The 16,799-nt window shown below is 42.1% G+C and overlaps 1 protein-coding gene across 2 annotated transcripts; it reads left to right on the forward strand.

Annotated features, from left to right (window-relative positions):
• Positions 1-73: 73 nt before the first annotated feature.
• On the forward strand, positions 74-13,069 carry ammecr1 (AMMECR nuclear protein 1). Of its 2 annotated transcripts, XM_035178575.2 has the most exons (7): positions 74-212; positions 334-1,588; positions 3,768-3,878; positions 5,074-5,188; positions 7,020-7,110; positions 7,222-7,318; positions 8,083-13,069. In XM_035178575.2, the coding sequence occupies exons 2-7, from the start codon at positions 1,113-1,115 to the stop codon at positions 8,195-8,197; spliced, it is 1,005 nt and encodes a 334-aa protein (XP_035034466.2). In that variant the 5' UTR covers positions 74-212; positions 334-1,112; the 3' UTR covers positions 8,198-13,069. The 2 variants fall into 2 exon arrangements, with proteins under 2 accessions (XP_035034466.2, XP_035034467.2); XM_035178576.2 differs by lacking the exon at positions 3,768-3,878 and having other exon boundaries at positions 76-1,588.
• The last annotated feature ends 3,730 nt before the right edge of the window (positions 13,070-16,799 follow it).

Here is a 16,799-nt window from a genome sequence, read left to right on the forward strand (position 1 = left end):
CTGCACGGCAGCTACGCACGATGTGTGGCAAGTGGACGCAACGCAGTCTCTGAATCCGGTTCCGACGTGCCGACGACACCGATGCCCGTGCCCACAGAGCGATCACAGGGCTTCTTACCCGAACAGCACTGAATGGTAGCAGCTGAGAGACGGGTGCGGAGCGAGGGGCGGCCGAACCCGGAGGATTTCCCACGGACCGGACCTGCTCCTCTGTATGTCTCCTCACACACGGATGACAACCTGCAAACAAACCCCTGCTGAAAACTTTCAGCTCTACATCTGACGCGGGGGTGTTATTGACGTTTTTATTTTTCCAAAAAAAAAAAAACCCAGGCTCCAACAACAGAGACGCCGTCATGCAGGTGCAAACTGTGGCCTAACGTTGCTGAAATGACTCGCTCGGTGCTGACGCGGTTCATCGTGCCATGCCAACCCCGCATTGTCAGATGCCATTTTACTCTGCGTGATCCCGGTGTCTGGGATTCCTACATACTGGGCCTGTGGTGTCAGTAGAAGTTCGCGAGGCAGGAGCAAACAGAGCTGGTGCAACGAGGAGCGACGCGGACACTGTGCGCAATTCGTGCTGAGGCTTATGGGTCCTGCGTACTCGAGCTCCCGGCTCCCACTTGGAGAGGTGCGCTGCTGCGGGGCTTCGGCGCACCGGCTGTCGGCTTCACATCTGGACCGCCTGCCTAGTGTCATCTGCGGCCTGTTCGGAGGGTGCTCTCCCTGAACTTGTGTGTGTACCAGGGGAACCGGCTGAGATCGCCTCGGATGGTGTCGTGTTAGGGAGGAGAGGCTGACTATTTGGCCCGGACTAGATCGGTGATCCACCGGAACACCGTGGTCCAAAAAGGCTGGACCCGCTGACTACTCAAGGAATAAAAAAGAAAAACACTCATCCAGCGCAAAGTATGGATTTGGCGTAGCGAAGTCGCGCATTTTAAAGGCAACGCTAGGGTGACATTGCAGTCTTCTCGCCACATCGCTTATTTCGTCGTCCGACAAAAAATAAAAGCGTGAAAGTGGAGTATCGTCCGTCGTACGTATCGGCGCAGTGGGATTTCTACGTCTGGTCGGCGTTCCCCCCCACCCTTCCCGCGGTGACGGTTATGGGTCGGAAGCGGTGTGTCGGTGCAGATTGTTCCAAGATGGCGGCCGGGTGCTGCGGGGTGAAGAAGCAGAAACTGTCGGGATCGCCTGGGTCGGGGGGTCCCGGCGGGGTGGGGGCGGGACGCGGGGTGCCAGGAACCGGACATTGTGGCTCGGAGCTGGGGATTGGCTCCTCCGCGACCGTTGCAGCGGCGGCGAACGTGAGCAGAGCCAACGGCCTGGGGGGACCCGGGGGTATCGTTAGTGGCAGCGGTAGTAGTAGTGGTAGCAGCGGCACGAACGCTCTGTCCCCAGCCCCGGCCGGTTACTCTTCATCCGGCCTCTCCCCGAATCTCAGCCCGGGACCCGGTTCGGGAAGTGGAGGCAGAAAAATGGTGGTCTCGGCGGAGATGTGCTGCTTCTGTTTTGACGTGCTTTATTGCCATCTGTACGGATACCAACCTCCGAGAACACCCAGGTTTACAAATGATCCCTAGTGAGTATTTTCTGTCTTTTGTTGTTTTGCTGCATGTCAAAGCTCATTGATATAATCACTCTACTATTGTGAACCGCGGCGCCGCTCACAGCTTCCCACACACACACCCCGCTCCCGCTTTACGGGCACAGACTGTCACGTCGAAACAACCTTTTCATTTCCCATGAATTTGAAGCGAAAAAGTCGCGATCAGAGGTGAATTTGTTCAAGTTGGAATTTGGGCCTTGTCGAGGAGACTGTCTGCACTGGCCCGCAGCCACACTAGCTTAGCATGGACGCTAAAATGAATGATCGGATCTGATGTTATCGGGCTAGATCACCTATCAATGACTGACGCACACTGTCGCTTATTAACATCCCGTCGGCACTTGGCATAAAATACATTTTACGATTCTGTATCCCACTCGAACAGCGCTAGCTAACGTTAGCTAAGGAGGTTAGCTCCTAGCTCAAGCCAGCTAACCACCAACAGTTGCAGGGAGAGGGTGGAACGAGCTATAGGAGATAATGTCTCATCATTTTATCGCTTCATCAGCAGCAGCTTTGCTTGTCGTTGTAGATTTCCCCCAAAATGTCAAACAGAAAATATCAAAAGTTAACATTTGTGTCCTTAATCTCTCCAGCTACCCTCAATGAACTCTGGATTGCCACATAATAGGCTTAGCTTTGTTAGCTATGAGCTACATTAGCGTGGTAGGGCAGCGCTAATGGGCTTGTATTAATTCATGAAATGGTAAATGTGTGGAAAGTCTAACACCACTGCGGGGTGGAGGTTTACCTTACAGCTGGTTTTGTGTAACGGGGGCTAGTGTGGTCTCGAACAAAGCGAAAACAAGCCGAGTGTAGCATCAGCCCATAAAGAAAAGGAGGCTCCTGTCAAGCAGTTTTGTGCCCAAATGACAGCATTCAATTAACATGACAAATGCTGTGTTTGACAAACTAAGACATCCACCGGACGTAGGATTAAATGTGGACGTTGACATTTATCGACTCAAAGGATTGATTCATATTTTCTGTAACCGCACTCCGGCGCCCTCCACCTAAACCCGTTCACCCCCTGGACGTACAGGCGGTGTAATGTGATAGCATGTGACTCTGTAGGCGTTTTTACATCCATGTTGAGGCTGTGGGTTGTTTACCCCCGAAGACAGAGCGGACTGTCCCAGTTCATCGACTTAACATGGGGCCAGGGAAGTTTGGAGCGACTTGTTGACAGGGGCCGTGTTTGAAATAGTTCAAGTAATGGGTGTATTGTGGTTTTTAAATGTGTCATTCGACGGTCGTATGATCAGCGACGGCGTAAAAGTGTATGGCAAAGCAGACTCTTCACACAATGCAGACACTATTATCCAATGCCGCCTACATTTCAAATGCACATCATGGGTTGTAAATGGCACATTCAACATGTTTGGTGGTATTTATGATCCATTATGGGGAACAATCCCTCACACATGTATACTGTAAACAAAGTCTGTATTCCTCTGCACACACATGTCAATACAAAGCACAAAATGTTGCACAAGAAAACAAAGGAAGTACACAAATGTATTATATAATATTATATAATACATAACATTTCCATTTTACCCAAGCCTGTAAGACCTAAACAGTGAGAGTTTGGCCAAACCGTCACCATATGAAACCAGATTCTAAACCCAACCTGCTCATTGTGAAGAGGAATGCAGAAGGCTAATGCCCACAGGTTTGAGAGACCCATACTTATGGTTGGCGGTGTCCTTGACACATGCTTCACTTGGGGGCATTGTCAGACCGAATTATCGAAACGCCCAAAACAACCACAACATTTGACACAGACACAGCACTCTGCAAACTTGGCCATTAAACTACAGACTGTGACCATTTAGTGATAATTATGTTGAAGCAGTTGTTTTTGAGTTAAGGAACAGGAACCTTTGCCTCTTGTAAACATGCCCTTTATTTTATTAAATCATGGAGGTGCTGTTTTACCCATTTCAGTTTTGAAAATAACCCCTGTAGCAATGTAGTATTAACAGCAACTCTTCTCTAATGGAATCCCACATGCTGACAGTTCTGCCTCAATATATCATTCTTTTAAAACATTCAAAAAGGTTTTCACACTTAAGAAATGTCCATTCGCTGTGCATGTTATTATAGTTCTGCCTCTTGGACATGGTGTCTGTTCTGTCCTGTTTTTCAGCCCGCTGTTTGTCACATGGAAAATAGGCAGAGACAAGCGGTTGCGGGGTTGTATAGGTACTTTTTCTGCCATGAATCTGCACTCAGGACTCAGGGAGTACACCCTTACCAGGTAAGCAACAATGTGGAATTAATTCTTTCTTTGTCAAAGCTGTGATAGAGAATCTTTGTTGATAAATAAAGTCACTGTTGTAAATTAAAGTGAACAAGCAACACAGTGACAGGGGTGATGCCAGCATCTCACATTAATGTTATTGTCTATCAAAGGTTGAGTGTGTAAGATTTAGCTGAAAGGCATCTATTGGCAGAAATTTAATATAAAATAATGTTAAATCATCAAAATTTTACGAATGGTTGTTTTCTTTACCCTAGAATGATCCCTTTTGTAGGAGGAGCGGGTCCTCTCTACAGAGGTCGCCATGTTTTGTACAGTAGCCTAAACTGGACAAACTTAACACCATTTGAGTTTTATGACCGCTAAGGTCTACCACAGGTTCTCTGTGATGTTTGGAAGGGGAGGGTGAGATGAGGGGTATTCAGCTGTAACATGAAACGTCACCAAAAGATGTCACTAAATTCTACACACTGATCCTTTTAAATATCATGTAACCCACCTCACTCGTGTTTTTTTAATTGGATATGCAAAAAATGGCTCATACCCAGAAATATCAGTCCCATAAACATGTCAGATTTTTTTCCAACAAGATCCATGAATTATTCTCTGAGAAATCCACAAAAACCTTGCAATGTTAAAGTGAAATAAAATCCTGGATCCTCACTTTCTCTCTCTTGACCCATACCACATCCTTCCACCAAGTTTCTTGGTAACCCTTCCAATAGATTTGATGTAATCTTGCTAACTAACAGTCAGACAAACGGACGCATATGAAAATATAGCCTCCTTGGTGAAAGTAAAAAGTAGAGTCTCACCTGCTGTGGAATGTCTTCATTAGTACTTTTGACCTGAGGGCAGACCTGTCAAATACACTTAAACACACAGAGACATAGCTCTTAACTGCACACACATACACACACTACAAACAGCACTGTGGACAGACATTATAAGTGACTGCTGCAACTAAAGTTAATTTATATTAGAGAAAATGTCTCCCCTGATTCTTCATCTCATGTTGTAAAATTAAGTGGAAACTTGCCCTCATTTTCAAAAAAAAAGTTAATTGTACTGGATCTAAGTTTCGAACCCTGCGCATATTTATCCAACCGTTTTTCGCCATAATTGAGTCAGCTACTTTCTGAAGTTCCTCCTGTAATGGTGTTTTCCTTTGTGCCTTTTCTCTTGTCTGCAGTGCCCTTAAAGACAGCCGCTTCCCCCCTATGACAAGGGATGAGCTGCCTCGCCTCTTCTGCTCAGTGTCTCTTCTCACCAACTTTGAAGACGTCGGTGATTACCTTGACTGGGAGGTTCGACACATGCTTTGCTAAAACAGGCACAGACACAGAATAATATTTGCTTTGAGGATGGTGGTGCTTTACAGCTTTGGTCTCTCTCCTAATTATACTCAGGCAGCTCTAACACTTTTTTTTTTTTAAAGATTTATTTGTCTGCACCAAAATTCTTTGCAACAGCAGCAACAAGTAAACGACCAAGAATAATTGTTAAGGGTGTTCCGATCAGGATTTTTGGGCCTGATATGATCGGCTTTCTCTTACCCGCTCTATAACCAAATAAACACTACAGGGCTAAATCCTACTCAGAATTTTTTCAGTAAATATCCATTATTACTGTCAAGATGTTCCTTTTTTCCCCAATTCAGCACCACATAAACTCCTATATCAGCTGTGTCTGTGTCACGTTTCACCTGCGCTGTCAGCAGCTGCAGGAGTCACGCTGTGCGGGATTTTATAACAACCATATGAGCAGGACACACATTTCAACTCTCTCTGACTGTTTGGAAATCATTCATAACGCAGATAGATGACGAAGAAAAAAGGCAATAATACCAGAGAAAGGACAAATGTGCGTCCTGTTCGCACCGCACAGCGTCTGTCCTGCCGGGCTGTGACAGGCTCTCACCAGGGAGTCACACACAGCGGACAGCAGTAGAGGAGGTTATACAACCCGATCAGACAGACCACTCGTGATAGAATCCCTGCTCTATATGCAAATAAACACGTACACGTACCTTACACCCCAGTCCGTCCGCTCTGCATCGGCCAATCGGCTTGCTGCTCCCTCACTGCGAGGGACACCTAGCCACTCAACAAAATCACGACTGTTTGCTGTCCTGGCTCCCAAATGGTGGAACGAGCTCCCCATTGACATCAGGACAGCAGAAAGTCTGCGCATCTTCCGCCGCAGGCTAAAAACACATCTCTTCCGACTACACCTTGGTTAACTCTGGTAATAAAAAAAAAAGAAAAAAATAAGTTTGGCTTTTTTGAAGCTAATGTACTTAAATGATTCTTGCTGTTCTGGGTTTGTACCCTTATGGTTGAATGCACTTATTGGAAGTCGCTTTGGATAAAAGTGTCAGCTAAAGGAAATGTAATGTACATCACCCTGAAAGGCACACAAACGTTTTTACACAAAAAAATAAATAACTTTACAACCAATTTACAAGAAGGCTCACACCGCCGAAGCCCATGATGCAGCCATTGCACTGTTTAATCGATACTGCGCATGTGCAACTCTCAACAGAGATGAGAAGAGAAGCAAGATGCCTCACTCGTTGGTTATTTCCACCATCAGCTCCGGGGGGGGGGAAGAAAAGTAATCATCTAACTACCTAAGTTAGAATACAAAAGTATTCACAGATTCCTTCTTATCTCTGTTGAGAGTCGCAACTCATGGGTGACAGCTGTTTGTTGTGCCTCATCAGATCGGCATTTGTAGAGATCGCCGATCAAACTAATTAGAGGGAATATCGGCCGATCAATCGGAGCACCCTTAATATTTGTGTATTATCTTTTTATCTGAATAATAGTGCTCAAATAAATCAATAATCTATTATAGCAAGTAGATTTTTGTGCACCACAATTCATTGAGCTTGATTGGGTGCTTTGCTGGTGCTTACATATTGATATATCTATATCATTCATTAACGCCAGTAGTGGATACACTTTACACTAACCAATCAGGGGGGAATTTTCAATAACGTTGAATGTGGTTGTAAAATATAGCAGTTCTCCATTTTGCCTGAAGTGCTTGCTCATTTTTTACAGCTTCGACTTGATGGAGCGATTTATGTGATTAAACATATTCTTTCATTGTTGTTTCTCTCTTGATGTTTAGGTGGGTGTTCATGGTATTAGGATAGAATTTTTCAATGAAAAAGGATCAAAGCGCACCGCCACTTACCTACCAGAGGTTGCGAAGGAGCAAGGTGAGATCTTTTTGTGCTCCTTGAAATCCAGCCTGATCTGTGTTCTTTTAATAAAAATTTACAAATCTAACTAAATCTGGATATTGTGTAAAACTGTTCTTTTTCATCAAGGTTGGGACCACATTCAAACCATAGATTCCTTACTACGAAAGGGAGGTTATAAAGCTCCCATCACAAATGACTTCAGGAAGACCATTAAGTTAACCAGGTAAGATTACACATGTTGTTTTAAAGTATCTATCTCCTGCATAAGTTGGGGAAAAGTTGTGTAAAGGTTTTTTTTTTGGCTCCAGAGGGAGCTGCAGGAAAGCTGATAAATTCTCAATCTTTGACCCAACTTTGCATTGTGGGCAATCTCGGAGCAACGGGCAATATTTTGGGGCTTCCAGTGTAGACAGCAGATATCCGCACACTTGTTTACAGTCACAATTTTCCTCTGCACAAAACATAAACTGATTGTAGGTGTTTTTAGTTCCAGATGATGTTTTGGCTAATCTAAATCAACAGCTAGCTCCATATGAATCCAAATAACAACAATAAATAAGCAGATGGCTGATGTATTTCGCTCTCCACACGGACTGTTTACCCGTGGGCAACCAAAGCCTGCTCAAATATGATTGGTCAAACTAGAAATCGAAACTAGAAGGCTTCCTGTCCCAAAATCGTGTTCCTCACCTACAGATTCTGCACATTCACAGACAGGTTATGATTAGATAAAAACAATCTCTGGTTTTGCTGCAGCAATTCTTTTCCTCATATTTCAAACTGTCCACAGCGAAACTGATAATTTGCAATGCTGAATCAGTAGAGCACTTTTTCAAATAGAAAAAAGGAACACATAAAAAAGTTTCCAAAGTGCAGTATGGTCTTGTAAACTGATCGTAAAGAATCACAGTAGGTGCAGCTCTGTGTCTTGGCCCGTTGTGCGTTTTCCAGCCTTGCCGTTACCGATGCATCTCTTCTCATCCCAAGGTACCGTAGCGAGAAGTTGACAATGGGTTATGCAGAGTACATCGCCCACCGTCAGCACCATCACTACCAGAATGGCATTGGGCACCCTCTACCACCGTACAACCATTATTCCTGACAGCGAGCCGCATGACCAATCATTGGACCTCTCCGCGGACCTTTTCCCAGGAGAGCCTGCCCCCTCCTGGTCTAGCTATTTCTACTACTGTACCATTTTATGATGATAGTTTCCGTTGCCATGCTGGCCGTCTCCCAGACGTTGACATGGCAACGGGTGGCAACGAAGCATCATTTGATTATGGCAAGAAATTCACTTTCTTTCTTTGCCTGTGGTTAAGTTTTTGCAGCATATGTATCCTTATAACTATAACCCCCTTTACTCATACGTTTGAAAATTAACAACTAATAGATTTTATTAATCTTTTCAGCAAACCTAATCAGGTGTTTGATTCTGTGGATGGAAGGAAGTCTCTTAGTAGATTAGTCTAACACTTATATTGTTTAGGCTTTGCTACAGTTCTACATTAACTAAAAAATCTTTAGTTCTCCTATTTTCTTTCTTAATATCCCGACATGTATAACCATGTAGCAAGGCAACTGCAGTTCTCAAAGGCTGTGTCATCTCTGTCCTGATTCCTCTCAAAAACAAAAAAAATAAGATTGACTGTGGAGGTTGTTTGAGCCTTGTAAACTCTTATAGTGTTGTAGTTGGAACTATTTATTGGGAACTGTGTACTCCAAAGTATAAACAGTAGGATAGTAATGCCCTTTGACTGGCCATTGCTAGTTGCGTTTCTTGTGCGAGCTGTGTGTATCTCAGTGTGTGGATATGGACGTTGATCTGCCACGAGAACAAACGAAAATTAGAAATTTGATTTTTAAAAACTCCCGACAGTTTTTCTTTTGGGAACCTTTCCCCTTGAGTGTTTGTCGTGTTTTTTGTGGTGGAACCTGTAAACTTGCAACGATGTTCCCTCTTTTTCAAATTACAGTAATCGCGGAGGAAGCCATTTGTCTGAGGATAATCACGTCCTTGCTGGTGATTTGTTATGTAAAATGGGCTACAAGTGGGCTCTGCTCTCCCGGCAGTGGAGAGGGGCGACCAGGTGTAATTACATGTCCCTAAAAGAAGAAAAAAAAAAGAAAATGCATGAACGATGCTTCAGTTAAAATTTACCGTCTGTTGGTGTCTGAGTTTACTGGCAGGGAGTCACTTTAACAGGGACATGCTATATCTACTTAAAGCCATATTCTCTTTTTATTCCACACTTTGTAAGAGTAGTCTGTTGTTTGGCTTGATGTATTTGCATTCTGTGCCACTGAAACTGGTAACTGTTCCACCACCGAATGCAAACGTATACCAACCAGCCTCAGGCAAGGCCGCATCACGAAAGACACACGTCGAATCAGCGGTTTCAGTCATTCGTCAGGTGTCGTGTATATTGCCCGTGTCGTCATGGAAACACTGTCTTGCCTTTTCAGACTATAGCTAACCATTGTCACTCGTCCGTGAAGTACGCTGTATTAAAAATTGTCATTTTTTGAATGAAGACACTTGACGCACAAAAGGAAGTGAGCTAATTAACATGTTTGTGTCATTTAGTAGTGCATGTCATTGTGGAGCTGCCACGACGCAGCCAGTTTTAGTTGTTGAAACCGCACTACCACCTTTCTCCGATTAGTCCGCCGTTCAGCAGGGTCCCTTTGATCTGTGTGTCCACGGCACAGGACATATTTTGATTTGTGGTGTGTTTAGTCAGCTGTTGGGCAGCCGATTCGAGCAAACACGGTTGAATTAGTCAGAGCTGAATCTCTGCACGGGGCCTGGCGGCTTACAGTTGAGGTCTACGAATAAAAAAAACAAAAAACAGCCAGGGCTTTGTATAAAGGACTTAAGAAGCCATTTCCCATCCAAATATCACTCGTTGTGAGTCGGCATCCACACACACACACACACGGCTAGTTTGGATTTACTTTTAAAGAATGTTACAGTTAAGGGTCATCGCGCGATCTGCTTGTTTTGGTTTTTAGTTTTGCGAACTGGAATTTTTGAGAGGTTCTTGTCACTTGACCAACATCTTTCTGCGTAACAGCCTTTACTAACTGACAGGTTATTTTTCTTTTATGCAAAAATGTCAAGGGCTTTTGGCACTCCATCCACAGTAACCCGAAATGACCCAGTATTCAGTTGTGTTGCCTTAAATTAATGATTTAATAAGTGATGGACCAGGAGATGACTCTGAGTGTCCCTCTGGCCTGTGGCTCTGTCCCAGCTCCATCTTCACATTGTAGGGAAGGAAAGAGATAATGTTATTTGAATGCTGTCAATACTTCCTCATACATGCATATGGGGGCTTGTGTACACCTGCCCTGTTAGCTCACATCTTAGCCAGCTACTGGTCCTCCATTTCACTTACAGCTCCACAGAGACCTGGTTAACACATTCTCTCTCTTTCTGACACCGTGGTGGTGTTACCCTCATCGTTTCACGCCTCTAGACAAATGTATGTTTTTTTAAAATACACTACACAAAGACATTTCAGAGAAGAACAGTCAGGCATTCATCTCCTGGTCCATTAAATACAGCACAACTGGAATTTTTCTGCTGCAAAACCAAATTGACCATGCTCTTTTACATATATGTCTTTGTATACACATGCAATGTGTTCAGTTGCATGTATGTCTGAGTATGAGACCTATGGTTTTATCCATGATATGCTTGATCTATGGCTTAGACACTCTTATTAACCATTAAGAGATTTAAAAGACAAATATGGTGCTATCGGACCTCATATTGGGGTGGTCACAGCTCGTGACTGGTCATGCGGACTCATTGATCATATCATACTTAAAAAGATGCTTCATGTAGGATTTTCTCTTTGGTGCATCGCTGTGAATTGAGTCACGACGGTCGCCGTTACGAAAAGGCCCCGAGAATCTGCTTTTATTAATTGCAGTGTGGGATCAACTTTCCTGTGAGGGGGGAAAAAACGGATTCTCTTAAACAAAGAGTAAAGAGGGAAAAGTCCTAGCAGCAATGTGTCATAGGGGCTCTTGAATGTACTGTTAATGGTCGTCATGGCGATTTTTTTTACAGCGGTATATTAAGAGAAAATCCTCCATGTGTTACCTTTACTATCCTTGATATATGCAGATCTGTTCAACAGGTGTTTTTTTTTTTTCATTATTATTATTTTTTTTCAACCAGTGCAAGTCAACACCCCTGCAGGTTTGAAAGGACAAGAAGTCAACACGTTAACCCCCCCCCCCGTTTACTCCCTACACTGTGGCCCAACCTCATGGCCTAGTTTGTCGAGGTGCGATGTGTGTGTCGTTAAGTAGACAGTGGCGGTAATAGACTGTGTTCGTTGCCTCTCCTGGAAGATCGGGTGCTGCTTTTTAACGAGCACATCCTTTCGTTTTTCCTTCTAGCTGCTGAAAGGGCGAGGTTTGCTGAGAACCTTGTTTGAAGGGGAGCATCCCACTTGATGGGACGCAGAGTAAATGTTTTACGTAGAACACGCAGAATATAGTCCTGGTTCTGTACTGATTTAACTGTTTTAAAAAGCATTGATACCTCATGAGACATTATGGAACGACGTTTCGTAGTTTGTTGTAGCAGATCGTGTTTTGGTTCCATACCGGGGTCAGAGTTCAGCCTCAGCATTCCTTGTGTGGTCATTCTCATGTGTCGTGGAATGCTCAAGCTCGTGTTACCTTCGTATGTTTGACTGAACCAAAGATGCCAGCGGCCATGCCCAAATGCTGCTCTTCAGGCCTGGCTTCCTGTCCTTCCAAAAAACACCCCTGCATTTGACAAAATGTTTTATGTCTTTTTATTTTTTTTTTTGTTGCGATTTCTCAACTGTCTTGACTTATGAAGCAACCTAATTTTTCAATGAATTTACATCTCTGAAACCGTACACGGCATCAAAGATGGTTAAAATTGGTTGCCAATTGTTGTTACTTATTTTGTTTATTATTATTGTTATCATTATTATTATTATTGCTCTAATTTACAAAAATGAAAATCCCATGGTGTGCCTCCTAGCTTTATGGGTTTATAAGTGTTTATTTTTCCCTAAAGACCAGCAGTTATACTTTGTATAAAAGATGGATTTTTCCTTATTTTTTATGCCATTAAAGATGAAATAGCCTGTTTTCTTTACTCTGGACCCAGTAGCTGCACTGGTATAAAATCGCACTGATAGATGAATTAAAAAAAAAAAAAAAAATATGAAAAAAGTCTAAATGAATCAATAATAATAATGATAATGACAAATGAAATAAGATCTACAATAAACTTGTGTTTGAGACTTTTATTAAAAAAATATTTTAAAAAATGCACATAAAAAACGAAAATGACTGTTTTTGTACATCGAATTACTTCTTTTCAAAAGAATATTTTGGATCTAGTTTCAAAATTATTTTAGTGGTTTTCTATGTTCTGAATTTTAGAGACACTGACTTCGATGACGTGTCACTGTACAAAATGATTTTCTTCAGTTGCAGTGGCCTGATGGGCTGGGAGGGTTGCCTGGTGTAACTCCTCATACCAACTTTTATTTCTTTTCCTTTTCGATTTTTGGATCTTTTTTTCTCCTCTGCTTTAGTAACTTGAAAAATGTTGATGGAAAACTATGAACTGGGAACTTCAAATCCATCCCCCTGTAGAGCTAGACCCTTCCTCTCTTCCTCTTGAATTTGCTGTTAGTGTGACGAGACTTGAAACGGGCATTTATTAAAGATAGTATGACTCCAAATGGAAAAAAAAGATAAAAATAAACAAACGCACACAAAAAAAAACAAAAGCAAAAAAATAAAGCAAAAAAAAAAATTGCAAAAGAAAAGTGGGGAGGGTTGAAAGAATATATATAGATGGGTTATCTGAGTATGTAAGCAATGGATGTGAAGGTAGTAGTTTTAAACATTGTTATTACCTTTTAAATCATTTATTCAATAAAAGATAAAAAATCTACTGAAAAGAGAACATGTGTCGTGGAATTTTCTTTAAGCACAAACACACTGATACAGCATTTCTCAAGTGTTTTCAAGTTTTAGGACTTGAAGATCCAGACTTAAAACACGTTCAGATAGATGCAATCTACACCTCCCTCAATTGAAGTGGTCTTCTGTCTTATTTTCTGAAATTGAATTCATCGTTCACAGTTTTTATGAAAACTATCCACATTATGGCCTGTAGATTTCCCCTGCTGATCTGTGTATTGTTTCAGGAACCAAATTTCATTCACACCAGGGATATTGGCTTTTACTTGATTTCTCACAACCACGGGCCTGTTTCATTCTCCATGAAGCTAAGCCGCTCACTTTTCTTCAAGTAGTCTTGAGTATCTCCTTCTCTGAAGCTGAAGGCCTCAGACTAAAGGAGGTGTCAAACACGGTGTGATCTTTTCAGTCAGTGAGAAACAATTCATCATTCATTTTGAAGACAATATTCCTGTTTTTATCAAGTCTTCTTTAGTGCAAGTGGAATATGTAATAGTTGATATGTATGTTCAATGAAGTCCACCCGTAGCACCTTATCCGTCTTCAACTGACTTTCCACCATGTGTTTTTCTATTTGTGTGTTTTGCATTTGCAGCCTTATGTCATCACTTTCTAAATCTGATATCCACATTTCTATTACACGTTGTATAGCTGCTTCATGGGAGCTTTGGGAACACCAGAAATTCATTTCTCATTTAGTTTCATTTTAACTTATTGTAACTTATCTTTCCGCGGTAATTTGGCTTTTGGATATGGGTGAACTTATCTCCCTCATTGTAATTTCCTGTATCACTTACACAACTGTATCATCCAGTGATAGATGCTTTTCATAAAGTGTAAACCTCAATAGGCAGCTGAGAAGGAGTTCTGTAAACAGTTCTATTGAGTCACATTATGAACTAGAATTACCGCCCTGTGGTTTAATGCTGCTTCGCCAACCAGTGCAGTTAGTCTACACATATTCTCTGTCCAGACTCGTGAGGTCGCTGTGACCGTTGACCACTGAAATCTAATCATTTATCTTTGCGTCCAAGTGAAAACTGGTCAAAATTAAAAAAAAATATTTCAATGAAGGCAGACTTCATATTTCATGTTCAAGAGACCAAAATATGTTTTGTGAGGCCACTGTGACCTTGACCACCCAAAACTAATCGGCTAATCCACGAGTCTCAGAGAACATTTGTGCCAAGCTTGAAAGGATTCTCTTGGGGCGTTCTTGAGAACGACAAAACAGCGACCAACAACCGTTGACTGTAACACTGGAAGCTGTGCCTGTTCTCCTGGCACCATCTTATGAAGTGCATTAATGTATCAGTGCTTTGTCTGTAATAACTCCAGGCATCACATTTCTATATGAAGTCTAGATCATGCAGGGATCATGCTGCGGCTCAGGGCGAAAGGATTTTCTGCCTGCGGTAAAGATGCTGTTCAGTGCTCAGGCCAGAATCAAGCTATAAGATATTCTTTAAACGGAACAATGGAGCTCTTCATGTCAAGTTGCCCTTCAGGACGACTCGACTAACTGCTGATGATCATGCGATACGACTGAAACGTCTAAGACCGATACTAACCGCATCTTGTGATGAGATCGTTTTCATTTGATTTGAAAATCATATCATGGCTTAATTTTACTTTTACTTTACTGTAGTGCAAAGATAACACCTCAGACCCGAGAATGATGTCAAAACCGCCATCCTGTGACTCATCCAGAGATGGTGTGGAATTACAGTTGAACGGCAATTCATAATGCATAATCGTGGAATAACACGGAAACATCATTGTTTCATGTTCCCAATGGGACTGTAACATCATCACATTTAAAGGGTTGACTAATTTTCTCACTTAGTGGTATTAGGATGAGCAGGTTCTGACAGATCCTTCTCAAAAACCAGCAAATATTTGATTCATGTCATCTATTCACTTGTTCAAAAATGCCCTGTTTTCTTATTATATAGGACCAGCTGTGCATGTCCCCAATAATAATACCTATAATAAGTATGACTATGTTCTACTCTAATTCTATCAATGACAGTAGTGACTTTACTGACTTTTTTATTCTATAAACTATCGATGCTTTTGTACTTTGTATTTTGTTTGTTCTACTAATGTGTGTATGTGTGTATTAAATATGTTGTCTGAATGTACTTGTACTTAATGTACTTGTACTATTGTGTTGAAAACGAGTTGATACGCCCCAAGGGCTTATTCCTAATAAAGTATTTCTCTATAAAGAGTATCTCCCACCAGCTAACTATAGAGGATGTGAATTAAACATTTGTCTGTGCTGCTCAAAGCATCGGAAACTTACACAACAACATCCTCCTTTTATGAATCATTTGTCAAATACTGTTTACTATTCCTACAGTTGTAGCATCTATTGCCAAGCTGCTGTACTGGGATGTGTTGTATCAACTTAAATGGTTATTATTCTGTTAAATATTAATAGTGGTAATATCTGCCCGTCCTAGTCTTGTCTTTAATGCAGTTTTAAGATTCATAAATAAATCTCGATGCATGTGGAAATGATGGCACTGTCATATCCATGTACGTGTAGAATTATTTATGAATCTAAATGTACGTGGAAGGGACGGTACATACATACATTTAGATTTATAAATAATTCTATATGTACCAGGATTGGTCAGTACCATCATTTCCACATACATTTAGATTTATTGATCTAAACACACATTTAGATTTATAAATTCATCTATATTTAATACACTAAATGTTACTAGAATGGCACTCAGTAGAGCACAGCCAATGCAACCACATTTAAATCCACTAGAAGCTGATTTTTATTTGGATCTGCACCAAATTGCACACATTCCTAAATATCAATCCCCGAAACATATCTGACTTATTACACATGGCGACCGTGGAGCTGCGACTGTAACGAGGAGCAGGAGTCTCACACGCCTGCTCCTTCTGTCAGTATCCACACCAAAACCACTCAGCACCCAGTCAGGAGAAGTCTGGGCAGGTGTATCTTAAAATACCTTGCTGCTTGTTACATGATATTCGGGGCTAAGTGCTCACAGATAGCTGAGTGGTTCAGAAGCGCCTGTGTGCGAGACCACACATGAACCCAGCACTGGCCTGAGATCAAATGCAAACCAGCACTTTATTTTATCTCCTGCCTCTGGGGCCTCCAGCTGTCTGAATAAGTGATACCGACCAGTGAATGCATGGAGTGAACTGGTGTTGTAAAGACAGTGATTGCACCAGGTCCATTTTCAATCTCAATTCACTTTATTTCACCAGGGGTCTATTTCGTATTATGTGCCATTTGTGTTACAAAACGTGTCAACTGTGTCAGCTCCATTACCCTGCTGTCACTACCCTCCATTTCCCTGAGCACTGATTATTTCTGTGCTGACCAAGAGCCTGGGTGTTGGTTGTGCTGGAGCCAGGGAAACTTAATTTCGCAGCAAGTGAATGAATGTTTTCCTATTGCCTCTGCCTTACATTGAAATAACTACGAGAGCACATAACCTGCGCCAAAGCCGGACAGTCCCCTTAAATTCAATCAAGTTGGACCAAAATACCCACACTCATAACTATCAGTATTATTCTCTAGGAAATCAGAGGAAATGTCCAAAATATCTGTTTCTCAGCATTAAAAAAAGTGGAAGAAAAAAATCATGGATCTGCCCCCAGAGCTAGATAAAAAATTGAATGGGACACATACTGCATCGTTCCACCAAGTTTCA

Source organism: Hippoglossus stenolepis, chromosome 15 (assembly GCF_022539355.2).
Source record: "Hippoglossus stenolepis isolate QCI-W04-F060 chromosome 15, HSTE1.2, whole genome shotgun sequence".
Taxonomy (NCBI): Eukaryota; Metazoa; Chordata; class Actinopteri; order Pleuronectiformes; family Pleuronectidae; genus Hippoglossus; species Hippoglossus stenolepis.

Bases quoted from the DNA above. Each gene is read 5' to 3' on its own strand.
- ammecr1 (XM_035178575.2), top strand. From the start codon at position 1,113: ATGGGTCGGAAGCGGTGTGTCGGTGCAGATTGTTCCAAGATGGCGGCC. The intron at 3,879-5,073 runs GTAAGCAACAAT...TCTTGTCTGCAG, and splicing joins AGGGAGTACACCCTTACCAG to TGCCCTTAAAGACAGCCGCT. The intron at 7,319-8,082 runs GTAAGATTACAC...TCTCATCCCAAG, and splicing joins AAGACCATTAAGTTAACCAG to GTACCGTAGCGAGAAGTTGA.